At 36.7% G+C, this 17,337-nt stretch overlaps 2 protein-coding genes across 7 annotated transcripts in view; one reads left to right on the plus strand and one right to left on the minus strand.

Moving 5' to 3' along the window:
• Nucleotides 1-17,300, plus strand: part of LOC127065466 (storkhead-box protein 2) — a 79,448-nt gene extending 62,148 nt beyond the window's left edge. For 3 of the 4 annotated variants that reach the window (XM_050997840.1, XM_050997841.1, XM_050997839.1), the window contains 5 exons: nucleotides 8,909-9,364; nucleotides 11,928-12,134; nucleotides 12,531-12,715; nucleotides 12,978-13,454; nucleotides 13,926-17,300. In XM_050997840.1, coding sequence (XP_050853797.1) covers nucleotides 8,909-9,364; nucleotides 11,928-12,134; nucleotides 12,531-12,715; nucleotides 12,978-13,454; nucleotides 13,926-15,104 — 2,504 coding nt within the window. In that variant the 3' untranslated portion in view covers nucleotides 15,105-17,300. The remainder of the gene's footprint in view (nucleotides 1-8,908; nucleotides 9,365-11,927; nucleotides 12,135-12,530; nucleotides 12,716-12,977; nucleotides 13,455-13,925) is intronic. The other variant, XM_050997842.1, reaches the window with a different exon arrangement.
• Nucleotides 1-17,337, minus strand: part of LOC127065470 (CCR4-NOT transcription complex subunit 6-like) — a 519,140-nt gene that overhangs the window by 501,541 nt on the left and 262 nt on the right. The window lies entirely within an intron of this gene.

Here is a 17,337-nt window from a genome sequence, read left to right on the forward strand (position 1 = left end):
GTATGAATACGTAGCCACGTATGTTTATCAGTCTCTGTGTATGTATGTATGTATATATATATTGTATGTGTGTGTGTGTGTAGTAAATACGTAACATTTCTTTTAAAATGGGACGCTACAAGACATTGGGAGAGAGTGTGTGTGTGTGTGAGAGAGAGAGAGAGAGAGAGAGACGACAGATTACAATATTTTATGTAATCCAAGTTTACCCATCAACCAATCTTCGAGGATCGATTATATACTTATATATAGATATCTTTTTAAAAGAGATTTAAAATATATATCGACGGAAAAGAACTTGTTCTATTATTAAGAAACTATCGAACGTAGCACGTAACGAATAGAAAATTGATCGAACGACGATAATAATAATATAATGAACCGAAGTTTCTTAAAGGTCGTGGTACTTGTGCGATGTCAAATAAACAAACAAACAAAAAAAAAAGAATTAGCCTAATGAGTCACGAGAAATAAGTATAATTGATTTCTAATGGAATCTAAACGAAATATTATTCCTTGCACGATTAAATATTGCACAAGGCACGTGATCATTCTTTTTTTTCTAAGAGAAATGACATTTTCTGATGGATCAGAGAAAGTCAGAAGAAATACAAATTCAGGAAAAAAAAACGGGAAAGAAAGAAACAAACAAAGAAATGCTAAAGAAGAAGAAAAAAAAAGAATGAGAATGTCGACACGTGCTCTTAGATATAATTGACTCGTGTTCCTTGCGCACAATATATTTGCATTCCATGCGAGACTAACAAAACGGCCGACTGTTAAACTCCAACAGGCTATTGATCGCCGACAGGAATACATAAATCCAATAGGCAACGAGCAAGAAACCTGGTCCGGCATTGCATCGGTCCTACCAACGAAGGTGCTACCAACCACACCTTGTCCGAAGGGAATCGCATCTAGGCGTGCCATTAAACAGCGATCCTCGTCCGATTCCGCGAGTCCGCATTTAAGGATCACATTTTTATTTATTTTATTTTATTTCTTTTTTTATTTTGGTTCTTATTTTTTTTTTTTCAATCCCGTTTTATTCTGTCATCATCTCGATCACTCCATATACGTGCGTGTGTGTATATATATATATATATATATATAAAGTATTAATTTATTATTATAAAATATATTTATGTATATGTTTTATATAAATATTTCTATCGATTTATTTTCCGATCGAATCGAGAAAACCTTATAATAAGATATAACTATAGTTTAGGTAGTTCTAAAGGATTCTCGTTTTCTTTCATAATATTACACGTAGTATACGTATGTATATCGTACACGTACATAAGTATATACGTATACGTATACGTATGTATTACACATACATATAAATCGTTTATTTAGAAAACTTTGCAAGTATACTTTCTCTTGTTTCGATCGGTAGTCTGTCGATGTTTAGTTTTCGTTATATCGTGTATATAGAGAAACGGGATGAATGTACGTATATGTATGTAATTCAAAAAGATAGAAGAAACAAGTAAAGTAAATAAATAAATGAATAAATAAATAAATAAATAAATAAATAAATAAATACGAGTGAAAAAAGAAAGATAGGAATACGTACGTATATAAATCGTTTATGTAGCTCGAAAATGTTGGAAGTATATACTTTCTCCTGTTTCGATATATCGTCGAGAAAAAAAGAGAAAGAGAGAGAAGTCTAGTCGAGAAAAATGCGAATTAAGAAACGAAAAAAAATATATATGTATATATATATATATATACAAATAACAATATAATAATTACGGAAAGAAAGTAGGAAAAGCGATATAAGGAAAATGATGATCGAAGTAATAAAATACAAAAAGAGAGAGAGAGAGAAATATATAGAAAGGAAAGGAGGGCGGATGCCTGAGGGTCCGGAATCGCATCTCTTGGATTTGCATAGAACAGCGTCGTTGCAGATCATGCGAAGAGTGAGAGAAAGAGAAAGAGAAAGAGAAAGAGAAAGAGAGAGAGAGAGAGAGAGAGAAAGAGGAGGGCAAGAACTCAAAGGTCACCTTGTTACGAAGTGATTCCTTGCAAGTGGTCTTTGCCGTTTCCCATGAGGCTGATCCATAAAGCGGCGGAGGTCGACTGGCTGACACGATGGATCACAGCGATAAGAATATATGCGGCATGTTTTGCAACGTGTTCCAGCATACCGGAAGAAGTGGACTGCGCGTGCGCGCTTGGAAGAACTATTTGCAGTGTATTCACAATCTTTCTCTCTCGTTTTCTCTTCGATATCATCGCAACAGCTGTCTTTGTCTTCTCGTCGCAATATTTCCGTCTCTTTTTCTCTTTCTCTCTTCCTCTGTCTGTCTGTCTGTCTGTCTGTCTGTCTTTTTCTCAAAGTAATATATTCGTCGATATATTAGCGTGGGCGAATGGAGTCGAACACCGAGCCCACCTTACTTCGAATCGAAACTCGAGCGAGACTCTCGAAACGTGGGCTGTTGGTCTTTCATCGTCCTTTGTATTATATTATTCTAACAAAGCCTTCGCGGAATGATAGAAAGGTGCCAGGATTGCGCTAATAATAACCTCTTGCCTGTTTGCCACCATACGATATGGTGGCAGGTGCATATATGTATGTAGGTATTACGTATCTCGCTTACCTTGGTTTATAAACGAACCGAGTAAACCGACTACTTAATAAACCAATTCATTTGCGAACGACGAAAATATCCTATAACGAAGATCTCCAATATTTTCTCGGAGATAACGAGTATTGTTCTATCATATATATATATATACATATATGTACTACTCGCGAACGTTACAAAAAATATATATATATAATATAAAATTTGTTGAAACGATTAATTAAAATTTCAAAAGATCACACCTAAATCGAATTAGACATAATGTGTGAAACGTGTTCAATGAAAACATCCTTATATATCTATCCTTTATTTCTACGTGCTCGTATTACGACGTTGAACGATCTCGATTCGCGCTTATAGGGTCAAAGGTGATCATAATATCCGTGTCAGCTCCCTTATAAGCTACGTCCAACTGGCAATTTGAAATACGTCCTATTTCATCGAGATTCTCACGATGTTACCCACGCCCTAGAAATCGACGCAACTACTTACGACGACAACGACGTGAGTTTCACGATTACTCTTCCGCTTGCCGCTTTCCTTCTAAGTATCCATATCGATAACGATGATTTTCCCCTCTCTCTCTCTCTCTCTATCTATCTCCCTCTATCTCTATCTCTCTTGAAAATTGTGCAACCACATCGTACATCGTTTCTACTTTCCTTCGTGATCCCCATTTGCGACAAGTCCTTCTCTTTTCTCCCTAAAAATCCTATAACGAAGCACTACCACCATCACGAACCTATTTTTTCCTTTCTTTCTTTTTTTATCTTCTTTCCCTCTCTCTCTCTACCACAATCCACCTATCCTCTACCCCCTTTCATCTCCTCTCCTCTCCTCCTCATTTCTCCCCACCATTTCTGATCCTCTCTTTCAAAAGGGATATAAGAGATCTCGTTATAAACGAGATCGAAACTCGCTTCTCCCACGCAACGATTATCGAGACTTACCTACATATGCTAGTTTATCTATCTGTACTACCTTATTCTGAAAGGTATGTATATATATATATATATATATACATATGTATTACAAACGTTAGCGTTTACTTTTGAAATAAATTTCGTTCGAAGAAAGTTTTACTTACGTATTATCGCGGATCGTCGTTTCCAATCGTTATATTCCATGATTTAAAGAGAGGATTTTAGTTTCATATTTTCAGAGTTTCTCTCTCTCTCTCTCTCTCTCTCTCTCTCTTTTTCTCTCACTCTCTCAGAGTTAATCCAATTGTTCAGATATACGTATCTCTCCGTTCTCTCTAACAAATTTTACGAAACTTCCAACGATCTTAAAGATCTATTACTCAACAAGGTATATAACAAAAAGAATTATATCGATCGATTTTTTTTTTTTTTTCATTCTTTTTCCAGAAACCAAATCGATTTATCTAAAGGTTAAAGTTTTTAACACGTTTTATTACGTATTTATTTAAAACATTTTGTTGCGTACTTTAAACGGACGAGGTTTTAAGAACGTCGCAAGAAGAGTTTTATGTTCGTATTAAATCCGAGGATATTCGTTACGTCTTTGAATATACAGGCAGACAGACAGACAGACAGACAGACACACAAGGAGAGAAAGAGAGAAATAGAGAGAGAAAGAGAGAAGCAAGATTCCCTTTCGAAGTGAAATATAGTCCGGCTGAGATAAGTTAAATTGAATCGTATTTTCGCTAGACACCATGCGTCGTCCATGAACGTACGTAAAATAGTATAGTATACTAATACATACTAGTAATAGTAATAGTAATAGTAGTAGTAGTAATAGTAATAGTAGTAGGTAAGTACGAGTATGTAGCGTTGATGAGTGAGCGGTAAAGTCGATCGTTCGTGATGCCTGTTGCTTATTCATTGCGGCATTACCTTCGTGTACCATATTTTATGTTGCGCAGACAAGTTCTCTCTCTCTCTCTCTTTCTCTCTCTCTCTCTATCTCTCTCTTTTCTCCTCCCTTTTCAGCTCCCTGTCTGTACTTCTTCTTCTCGCAGAGGATTACAAGGTTTCGGTCGTAAGTTAACGGCAAGATAAGGGCCAACCCGAGAAGGGCGCAGAGATAAGTTAAACGTAAAGTCAGAGAGAGAGAGAGAGAGAGAGAAAGAGAGAGAAAACTTCGAGGTTGCAAGACGACGTTGCTATGTGCACCTGTCCACTGTGATCCCGACCTCCCTCGACATGTCTTAGTTGGCTCCCTTAAAAGGTTCGCGTGGGTGAGTCGTTTCCTCGCATAGTTACGCACGTGACTCTCTCCAAGTCCAAAAGGACGAAAGGAGACAGAGAAAGAGAGAGAGAGAGAGAGAGAGAGACAGAGAGATGGGAAGAGAGGGGAGGAAGAAGAGTGGGGGAGGGTAAAAAGAGAAAAAGAGCGAGCTCAAAGGAATTCCAGGGGACTGGGCAACTGGATCTTTCCACGAAGGGAAGATGCATATGCATGGATACGATGCAAGGGAACGTGAGAAATATTCGTGCCACGTACTACTTCGTGAACTCAACGCTAAATTCTACGCATTCTTCCATTTACCATTCTACACCGATCCACTATTTAAATCGACTTTTTCTCTTTCTAAATCGATCACGGTCTTAACGATCGTTTAATAATATCAAGGTGGGAGGGTACCGAGGAAATGATATTTTATATCGTGAAAAATAACGTTTGTGAAATATTCTATATTCTATACTCGATATTATATATATATATATATATATATATATATATGTGTGTGTGTGTGTGTATAGGTGTAGGTATTTATTATTAATGTTCTCTGGTATATCATTGTATCAGATATTTTTCTTCGTACATATTTTGCGTGTGAGATTTTGTTTATTTTCTTTGGCTTGTTTTTCTTCTCTTTCTATGAGTAATATATATTTTTGTATATAGACAAATTTTCTTTGCATATTATTTCTTTTCTTTTCTCTTTCTTTTTTTTTTGTTCTCTTATATATTCAATATATTTTATCATTCAATTAAGTAACATCGTATTCAATATATTTTGCTTATTAAAAATTTCGATACTATTATTGCAATGATAAAAAATATATTCTATCTTGTTCTCAGAAGACAATGCAAACCTACGAAATAATCGAAAGATATAACCGATCTCGTTTCGCTCGATAAAAAAAAGAAATAAGTAAGTAAATAAATACATAAATAAATAAAAAGAAAAGAAACGAAGGAAGAACACGAACGTCGCACTCGACGGCTTTCGATCGCACTCTTTGAACTCGTTAGCGAACCAGTTACTCCGCTGGTTACCCAGTTACGTCGTTACGCTTGTTACTCATCCAAAGAGATCCGATAGAAATCCATCGGTGATGTTGCAAGAACTTCTTCCTTGAGTAAATCCCATACATTTACGCGTACCATTCGAAAAATGTTTGTTCGTTAACATAGATCTTAAACGATCGAATCTAAATATATAAAGAAAATGTATGTTTCTTTTCGGACGGTAAAAAATTGATATATTAATATATATGATCGATAATAACGAACTCGTATATTTAATAAAAACAATAATAAAAAAAAAAATAATACATAACAAAATGAAGTCACATATTTAATAAAAAAATTATTATAAATACAAATATAAATAATGATAACAATAATAAGCACGTGCAAACAATAAAAAATTTCCCGTACAAGCCTTACGAAATGCCATTATTAAAAATTATAAAAAACGTTCACGGAAAAGCTGACTACAATATAACGTAATATACGACCATCCTCACGAACCCTTCGTAATCCGCATATGGTTGACGAAGGGTAAGGGTGAAACTGATTAAAATGCATTACGAGAACGAGCGAGTTCGTAGGGCGAAGGCAATATGATGGGAGAATTTTAAGATAGTTCTACCGTATCATCGTCAAACAGATAATGAAAACAATAATAATAATAAGAAGAAAAAATAATAAAAATAAAATGTACGACAGATAAAAGGACGACACACACATATATATATATATATAGAAACGGTCGTTAAACGTGCTACGATTCAAAGTACTTTCTTACGAAAGAAATCCACGTGCCATCTGTCCAGACTTGTTAATAACCATGGCCGGTTGGTATCATCGTAATGAAAAACGCAATATCACGTTGTATGTAATAAATATCATATACATACATATCATACAGGGTCGTTCGTGCCATTAATCACGAATATTTAGCATCTACACAAAGGGACAATAGCGTTAACCGTGAAAGCTTTAACGTAAGAAGTATCGCAGTATTTCATTGAAGTCATTTTTCATGCCATCTTCCTCATTGATTCTCCTTCTTTCTCTTTCTCTTTTTTCTTTTTTGTTTTCTTTTCCTTGTAATTTATAAAGAGAATAAAGAGACACGGTGGTTATCAACGTGAAAAATACTCGAGGAGTCATAGACAGAGGGACCTTGAAAATATTCAGCTAATAAGACAACGAAGGAGATAGAGAAAAGAAAATAAAGGAAAAGAAAAGAAGCAGAAAAAAATCAGAGAAAAAATTCTTCATTTTCGTCTCGTTCGTCGCAACGACGACATTCGATTCGAAATCGTCTTTCTCTTTCTTTCTCTCTCTCTCTCTTTCTCTCTATATATATATATACATATATATACGCACGCGCGCGCGCATATCGGGTTTCTTTCAAGAGACATTAAATATTCCTATCACGATTATATTGTTACCACGTGAATTTCGAAGCCTTCGAGAATCGCGAACTTGGAATAATCCCTGTACGGTCTTTGTGGACGTGCACCAAATGTACGAAAGTACGGGAAACGAAGCATAGAAAAAGAAAAAGTAAGACAGAAACAGAAGGACAGAAAGAGAGAGAGAGAGAGAAGGGGAAAACGTGACTAGGAAAATAAGGAGTCTACTCTCAAGGACTTTTTTTTTCAAGATATCCGATATACATCGAATCCAACGTTGAAGTTCTAAATAAATTGCAACTAGGAAATCAAGATGGCCGGCGATTCGACTGGATCTTTACGAAGCATTGTGTTAAAATCACAATCGACTCGTAAAGATGAAATTCGCTATAGAAAATTGGATCTACGTCGATCGTTAAATCTATCGATCGTTAAAACCTAAAAGTAGTAGTCCCGAGGGCTGCTACGTTTTCAATGAATGGCAATGGCGTACGTACATGGACGTTGACTTATGTTATATTCTATGATACCTATACGTTTATTGAAACACAATGTGTGGTGTATTTGGAGTTAATAAGGTATGATCGAAAGGAGGCGCCGAGTTTGGCTTCGGCGAAGTATCATATCGATAAAGATCAATATCGATATCGATATCGTCGTCGTCGTCGTCGTCGTCGTCGTCGTCGAGAGAACGAGATTTATCCGTTCGATTTCCTTCGGCAATAAATTTTCTAACACCCTCCCTTTTCCACGGCGCTTTACTTTCGATCGCTTTTAACTCTAAACCATATAACACTTTCGATATCGTGTAAATAAAGTTTCTAAAGAAATCCAAGAGAAAATCTAACTCACCCGGTTTCCCCCCTCCCTCCCTCAGCTCCCACTCGCTTCGTCTGACCCCCTATAAGAAAAGTATAAATCGATCGAGAGTAGATCGTTGTTATAAAGTATGATACTATTTTAATATGTCTAGAGATAAGAGAGCTAGGTGATAGATAAAAGGACACGAGTCCACGTAAACACGTGCACCCTAATGAAATGCTTTGTATCTAACAAGTCGACAGACATAGAAGAGGAAATTCGAACCGTCTCGATTCGAGTTAGAAAGGCCACCTTCTCGAGTATCGCAAGATGTAAACTAACGCTATAGCGTCGACACCATAGCCATAACATATCGGATTAACAATCAGATACATCTTGGTACGTACGTACGTATGTACCGCTCGTGTATTTAATGCAACGGACAATACGAGAAACGTTTGGTTAATTCGAACGTACATAAATAAATAAATAGATACACGTATAGATATCTATGTATGCATGTATATCGATTTAAGAAGGGGATCGAGTAAGATCGAAAAGAAATAATATATATATTGATCTTACTTGATCTTATTTACTATTATCGAATAAGATCAAAACATAAATATAGATATTATTCTATATTTAGATATATATAATACATAAATTGATATAAATAATATGAATATTAAAAATCTAATATGATATAAATCCATGTGTGATACATAGATTCATATTATACATATATAGATATCTAATATAAATATATGTATATATATATATATATTTAAATATAAATATTCCTTACATCTTACTATTAATACCTATATTTATTATACTCATTAATCTACAATATCCATTCTTCCGTATGTCAAACAGGTGACATAGAGGATTGCTTAGTAGCGCCTGTCTCTCAAGGACAATTCACACCACTTCCTGAAGCCCTTTGTTGGGCGATACTAGAACTGACGTCACAGAGGCAAGCAGCGACATTGGATACCCTTAGGTCAGCACTCAGGAACGCATTTCCGGCAATGCAAAGACCTAGCCGAGAACTCGTATACGATGCTCTAGCTAAGTTGATGCAAGAACGAAAGATCTACCATACGTCTCAGGGATATTTCGTTGTAACACCGGAAACGAGAAGACTCAGGCGCGATTCCGGCAGTTCTAGACGATGTTCAAGAGAGGTCAATGGCACTAGAGGCCAGGGTGGTATGCTTATGAGTAACGACGAAGCTATGGCTCTGGTTCATGGAGAAATGTTGACCCTAAGAGACGGTGACGTTACGCATCAGGCGGTACAGACCAATCTGGCGGACGTTATCTGTGGAGGTACGTACATAAATTTACCTTACCCACGTCTTTACTGTCTCCTCAAATCATTACTCGTTAAGAATTTCATCGATTTATATCGAATAAATTATCTAACAATTTATATCGAATGAAACAACGATTGATATTTTTCTTTTTCTTTTTTTTCTTCTTTTTTTTTCAATTATCTACTCGGAAAGCTCTCTCGTTGAATAACGTGAATAACGACGTAACGATCGAACGGAGAAAGCTAAAAAACAAGAAAAGGAAAAAAGAAAAAGACATAAGAATTCTAACCTATAACCGAAGAAGAGAAACGCAAGGCGATCCTAAATATACACTTTGACAGTACTTTGCAAAGTTTATATCTCTCTCTCTCTCTTCACACTTTCACGTTATATCGTTAACACACCAAGCTTAGAATCGATAAAACTTAACAGTTATAGCTGCTGTTACTGTTGTTGTTGTTGCTATTACCTATTGCTGTTGCTAAGGACGACAACCAGAATAATATGACAAACGTATTAACAGTGGTAAAGAAATACGAAATTCCTAATACGAAATATAAGCCCGAGTTCGAACTCGCTTTCGTCGTCCTCTCTCGTGAAAGGATCCACAGGAAACGGAGTGCTCGTAAACTCGAGGAACTCGCTTAAACCGGTCGATCCGGGCAAACTCGTTCGGCACGTGTTCGGGAATCATTCTGAGTGTCCAGAAGAAGCTCCCTACTTGCCTGCTTGCTTGGCCTGGCCTGGCTTGCCTGGTCTGGCCTGGCTGCTTGAACGTTTGAGATCTTTTTCTTTCATCTTGCTCGACGCGAGACGAACGCGTTATGTTGCCGTCGTCCTTGGTAGTCGTCGAGTCTTCTCGCAAATTCTATCTCGAAAAATGAGAGCTATCTGTTTCTTCGTCATTCCCATTCGAATTGTTCGAAAAGTTCTTAACTTGTTATATATATATATATACATCTGTCGACAAGAGTTAAGAAACAAAGCAATCGTTCGGCCATTTTTATATATCCTTTTGTCTTCCGAGATATATATATATATATATGTCGGAAGTAAAAATAGCACGATCAAAATAATATTTCATACATCTATCTCTATTATGCTATTTTTAGTTTCGACTTATGTATTTCGGAAGGTAAAGAATATTGTATAGAAATGAACGAACGATTACTATGTTTCTTAACTTTTTTAAGTAAGTGCAAGTTTCGTGAGTAAATATGTACACGTATCAAAAAATATATTGTATAAAAGTAGCTACAATTATTTATTTCCTCCCCTCCCCACCCCTTACTCCCCGAAATATATCGATCTGATTTTTGTAAAAATTATCATTTTTAATCGATTGATTAATTTCAATTTGTTGTATCAAATTCGTCAAAAATGAAAGGAGAATCGATAAAAACTTGTCGATGCAATAAAATAATCGATTGGGTGATTAACACAGATACGTTAATTATTTTCTCTACGAAATCTTTACATTTCAAGCGAAAGCGCTTTCATGACCTAATATATGTTACACACACACACACACACACATATATATTTGTATGTATGTACGTAGATATATGTAATGTATAAATGAGAAGCAATTGAGTCGAGTTAGTCCGAGAACGATTAATCGAAGGTTATAAATTTGGACGATTCTCATGCTATAATACGAGAGAGTCCGAGAAATTCAAAGATAAAGCTTGACTAAGCGGAAACTAATCGGCTTTAGACGTCGCATTATTTTCGCCTTTTATGTGCCTTTAAAGAGGGTATGGAGGACGGACAGGCAAATATCGTGGCACGCGTTAAAGAGTCAAGCTGATCTTATGGCAAGTTGCCGATGCCTCGAAAGCGTTTAGCGCAACCGATATATTAGCTATTGGTCACGACATTGTCTACCGTTACACACGTTCTTGGAATCACGTGGTGATCCCACGTATGTCTATATATATATATATATATGCGTGAGTATGAGTGTGTGTAATCTTCCTACTTTTCTCTTACTCCTTTCTCGGTCGTTTCTCACGCAGGCATTTCATTCGGTCGTTGGCTATAGCCTCTGGCTATGTACCAGGATGAAAATCGGGAACGAGGGTGTTCCACTTTTTGAGAAGGCAAAGACCGACACCGCCTAATGAGTCGAACTTTAAATGTCCCGGTGATATTTTATGTTTGAAAATTTAAATGAGATAGAGAGGAAGATGGGAGATGGGAGAGAGAGAGAGAGAGAGAGAGAGAGAGAGAGAGAGAGAGAGAGAGAGAGAGAGAGAGAGAGAGAGAGAGAGAGAGAGAGAGAGAGAGAGAGAGCAGTTGGAAGGAATAAAAAGAGAAAAGGGAAGGGAAAAGAATAGCAATATAATTATATTATCATTATATTTGCCATAGCTACGTGTACGTATGTTTACACACGCACGCGTTCGAACCTCCAAATTCTAATATATTCTAATTAATGAGTTTCCTGTATATATATATATAAAAAAAAAAAGAGAGAGAGAGAGAGAGAGAAATTCTAAAAATTTCTAATTGACAAAAAGTGTCTTTCGTTTTTACTAACGATGAGTTTGAATTTTTTGGGGATTTTTTTGTAGGTAACCCAAATGACAAGGTCCTGTTTGCCAGGTGTCGATCGATGCCAGGTCGTCTTGAGAGGAGACACTCGCTTAGATTGTGGGGATCGGCCAGACGTTTGCACCGTAGCGGAAGTTCACGGTCTTTGCCAAGGAGGCCGGAAAGAAGTGACACTTCGTCTAGCGCCGAATACGCGAGCACCGATAGCGCACCTCATAGTCCAACCAGTGAGTCGAGTCGGGGGAGGGATTGTTTTGGTGATGGGTGATCGCTTAAACGGGACACTATACTTGCTCTATAATTATAGAAGGCGACGCTACAAAAATTTACAATTTGCGTTAAGATAAATTGTGTTTCTTGATATTTTTCTTTTTTCTTTTTTTTTTTGTTTCTATTTATTCATGCGTTTCTTTCTTTTCTTTCTTCCTTTTTGAAGCACACGATTTTGTTCGATCTATTCTCTTTTATCTCTTTTCTTTTCTCTTCTGTCTTCTCTTTTTTCCATTCGTTCAACAGTTCATCCAAATCGAAGCTTCTTAGTCACCCTTAGCTGGCAAGCCCTTCCTCAAATTCCTGAAAACTCTCGCATAGATAAAAACAACTTCGGTCATACTTTTCTCAAGGCTTTTCGGGAATGTTCACAGAGAAAATAGGCTTGCTCTCAAGGCTATTCCGACGTAGTACGAGGAGAAAGGGCGCACCTTTGATGGGTACGTTCAGCGCTCAATATCCTCCAACCGAGTGGTTCAATCCACGTGTCGTTCATCTACATAGTGTAGCTACGCAAACGAGAGCTGCTAGTCCTTCGGTAAGAATAACGAATGTATTATACTTATCGGAGTGCCGTTAAGGTATTTCTTTTCAAGGTTTCTACTTGGATTTAACAAGTAGTAGCAGTAGTAATAGTAGTAGTAGTAGTAGCAGTAGTAATAGTAGTAGTATTAACAGGAACAGCAACAGCAACAGTAGTAGTAGTAGTGATAGTAAAAAAAAAAAAGAAGAAAAAAGAAAAAAAAATAGAAGAAGATCAAGATACAATTTCAAAGATTTATACGTTATCTTCTATACAGATGATGGAAGGTTTGGATCAGTCGCAGACCAGTTTCCAAGTCTGGGACGATTCGAGCTCGGTAAGATCAGCAACATTACCAAGGCGGCACCGACGTCAAGCCAGCGGCGATTCGTCGAGTTTATTGGCAAATTCTACACCAAGAAGCTCGAGAAGGCATCGATCGCCATGTTCGACTATGCCAAGATCGAAATGTTCTAGCTTGAGTAGATGTACCTCAAGGGCATCGGTCCTTCCGCCTAACGCCAATCAAGAACCCTACCAGACACGTAATCAAGTTCAAAATGGAAAAAATTCTGCCAACTCTTCGCCAAGTAGAAGCGGCGGAAGTTCTGGCTCCGTTAGGACTACCAACGTTAGTCCTGCGAAAACCGCTACGCTTACCAGGTCCAATACGAGGCAATCGAGTTCTCGTAGGCCGAGTCACGATTCGACTGCTAGCGGCACAAAATCGAGCAACGGTTCGCCCCAGCACAAGGTGAGACGTCCAATCGAATCTATTTACGTAGATGTCTGTACTATTGCGAGAGATCGAAAGCGTGCCTCGTAACTATACCAGAGTCGCTCTGTCGCTTTGTTTTTAAAGCTCCGAGCGATTCGAGTGCGTATATGATAGAGATAGATAGATAGATAGATAGATAGATAGATAAGTATATATATATACACATAAATAAATAAATAAATAAATAAAGTGTACGCCTCGAGATCTGGTTTTAACGATGGCCGTTCGCTGATCGAACGCAAATCTACATATATACTTAGATACACCTATCTATAATATATATATACATATATATAAATGTATGTATGTATGTATGTATATGTACATGTATGTATATATATATAGAACATATATAATAGTATAAGTGTCTCTACGCGTGTGCTCGCTTGCTTGCACCGATCCTCGCTACTTTCTAACGCTTCAAATGAGAAATCTATTTCCTCGTAGGTACTGCAAAAGACGTCTTCCGGTCATTCGTCTCACTCGAGTGGGAAATCGATTTCTAGCGGTAAACTTTCGTCTTCCCCGCTGAAGACGAACACGCTGCCGGCGAAATCGTCACCGTTGAAGGTCGTACAGCAGGGATCGTTAACGCCTCTCCAAGAGGCACAGAACTCGATAACGCTTCAAGTGTCGACGAATCTCAGTCCGGTTAATTCGTCACAGGAACAACGTGCTATACAGAATAGCGTGACACTGGCATCGAATGCTACGAGTACTACGACTATTTCTGGATCCCCAGGAACTAAGATCTACGTACATCAAAATAATTCACCGATGAGATCCGTAATTACTTTTGAAAATGGCACGGTTAAAACCAAGGTTACGGAGAAGGACGTCACAGAGTGTAAGGAGAAACAAGAACGCGAACTAGTTGGCGAGAAGGCTTACAAGTCTCGAATGGACGAGGAGAAACTTTTTAAAGGTAAACTCGACGATGAGAAACTTAATAAATCGAGTAAAATCGAGCGACCGTCCTCTTTGTATTCCGGAAAGGAGACCAAGCCTGGACTTCTCTCGGAGTCCGATAAAGAGAACAAGCCTAAGGTCGAAGAGGAAACTCCTAGTAAATTAAAGTTAACCAATCGTTTGAACAACAGTCAAGCACATCTGATAGATGGATCGAGCGGTAACATCGATAAAAATTCTTTGTCTCACGAACACACTACAGGGAGCTTATCCAGTACGAAAAACACGAACGACGCGATGAATAATTCACGAAAACTTAGTCTCTCCTTGTCGAAGGATGCACTCAGCTATCGGAATTTACTCCGTCCGGGATCGAAAAATAATATCTCGTCTAATCCTCCATCGCCAACGAAATCCTTCGATGGCTTCGGGGGATCCTTCAACAACGTCTACATCGAAAATCTCGAATCGGCTAAACAACAAAGAGCACCTCAAGGCTCCGAGCCTAATTTAGAAAAGACTGTTAGCCGTGGCGATCTTTATTCTTATCCGAGTTTGAGCGACATGCAAGTTCAATTTACCAGTTTGGCAGCGCAGAAGATACTTAAGGGTTGTCCGATCAATAGCGTCGATACTTTGGTCGAAGTTAATATGGCCGCTGCCGAAAAGCCAAACAATTGCGACGTCACCGTTCACACGGATTTTGGTCTCGTTTGAAGAAAGATCCAAAATGATTTCGGGGATAAAACGATTATCCTTCGAATGGAAATATCATCCTCGAACGAACGTTAGGCTGTGTACGAGATCTAACGAAACTCATCGTCATTCGTCGTCATCGTCATCGTCATCGTCATCGTCGTCGTCGTAGTCGTCGTCGTCGTCGTCGTCGTCGTCATTTTATTGACGTATTTCGATTAATTTCATCGCTAGCACAGCATAACGTTTTAACATGAACGTGTATGTAAATGAAAACGATCCAGTTCCAAGTGAAACTATCCTTTTAGATCGGTTCTAATGTCCTGTAATATATCTAATAGATAATAACCGCGTTCGATACACACACAAATCACGTGAAATGTCACTGCCGTTGTCCGAAAAAAAAGAAAAAGAAAAAAAAAAGAAGAAATGGGGGAAAAAAATAGAAATAAATATATGACGGTAGTAGGTGATACTGCGACATACATACGTATATAACGTGCCTACGTTTTGTTCCGAGAGAAAACAGTTGAAAAAAAAGAAATGGAAAAAAAAAAGAAAAGGAAAAAAAGGGAGAAGAAAAAAAAATTGTATTCTAAAAATGTTATTCTAAAAAGTGTCGTTAATTAATTCCGATGTATAATCGTGCGTTAAACACCGATATATCTGCACAAGTATATAAATATCAAGAGTTCTGTTTCCCAATGAGAAAAAAACAATGTTATAGAGAATAGTATGCCACAATAATCGCAGTTTTGCGTCGCTTTACTAAGCTTTAAAGCGATTTGTCAAAGCAATCGTTCGTATTTAATATCTTTACACTTCTATGCTACACGCATATCATACAATATCATACACATACACACGCAATTACGTACAAGCGCGCACACAGGGAGACGAATCATTTTCCATCGATAATATTACGTATACTCCGTCGATAAATCCCGTGATGGTAATAATCTGTATTAACGGGTAAATCGAAAAGCAGATCGGATGGTAAAGTAGAAATGAAGGAATGATAATACATAATGTCGATAAAAATGTTTTCTCTCGGTATAAACGGTATCGCTCCGTAATTAGTGCAATCGTAAATCTAAGTGCCAAAATCCATGTAGTACTTACAAGAAACAGAAAAGAAAACAAGAGAAAGGAAAAGAAATGAAAAAAGCTAGATCGATCGCCTTACAGAGTGTAAATTACGATTACCATTAATCGTAATAATAAACGTTCAATTCTTCGTTCGAATCGCGAGAATTTCCAAACGAGAACCATGCGTGATTACCGACAATTCGCGATGAATAATTAATGATTAACCTTAGAATAAAATAAACCATAGAGAGAGTCCCATCAGTCAGTAGATAATCTCGTGTGTGTAAAAAAAAAAAAAAAACGGAACATTCGCTTTGTATATTTCTTATTAGTTTAAAAAAAATCAGCGATTATAACCGATGATAACGTACAGAGCCTTTCGTTTATTCTATTTGATTTTTTTTTTTTTTTTTTTTTTTTTTTTTTTTTAATAATAATTTTTTTTTCCTAATCTTATTTTATTTTTACTATTGAACAAAACGAATCGAGAGGTCTTCAAGAGAAACCTCTTTCGTTTTTTCATTTCTTATCAAAACTAACTTGTAGAATATTATAGCATAATATCAATATCTTATAACACACAACGAAAAGCATATGAAAATAAAACGAAGAAACACAAAATTATATCCTATCTCGAATTATCCAACAAAAAAGAATAATAATAAAAAAAAAAAAAAAAAACGCAAAGAGAAAAAAATGGAAAAAATACCCGCTACGTCGTAAATAATCTGCTCTTATTAAAAAAGAAAAAAAAAAAGAAAAAAAAATAATAATAATAATAATTCTCTTCGAGCATAAATTTCTCATCCGTAAAAATAAAAAATGAAAATAAAATAGGAAGGGATTGCTATAATAATTATTAATTTAAAAAAAAAAAAAAAAAAACGTACGAAAAGATATTACGAGTCGGTTTTGTTCGTATATATGTAATTAAGAAATGGCGAACTTAACGTTTCTCGAAGTTTTCGTCCGTTAACGCGCACATACAAGCGAATTCACATACAAGCGAACTCACATATACTTATAAAAGATCACAAAGCAAAATACGTGATTTTATTACTCGAGCGAAATAATACGTAATAATAATTATATGACATACGAATGCAAATAAATAATAATCTTCGATAATTTCGTTATATATATATATACATATATATGTATTCTT

Source organism: Vespula vulgaris, chromosome 8 (assembly GCF_905475345.1).
Source record: "Vespula vulgaris chromosome 8, iyVesVulg1.1, whole genome shotgun sequence".
Taxonomy (NCBI): Eukaryota; Metazoa; Arthropoda; class Insecta; order Hymenoptera; family Vespidae; genus Vespula; species Vespula vulgaris.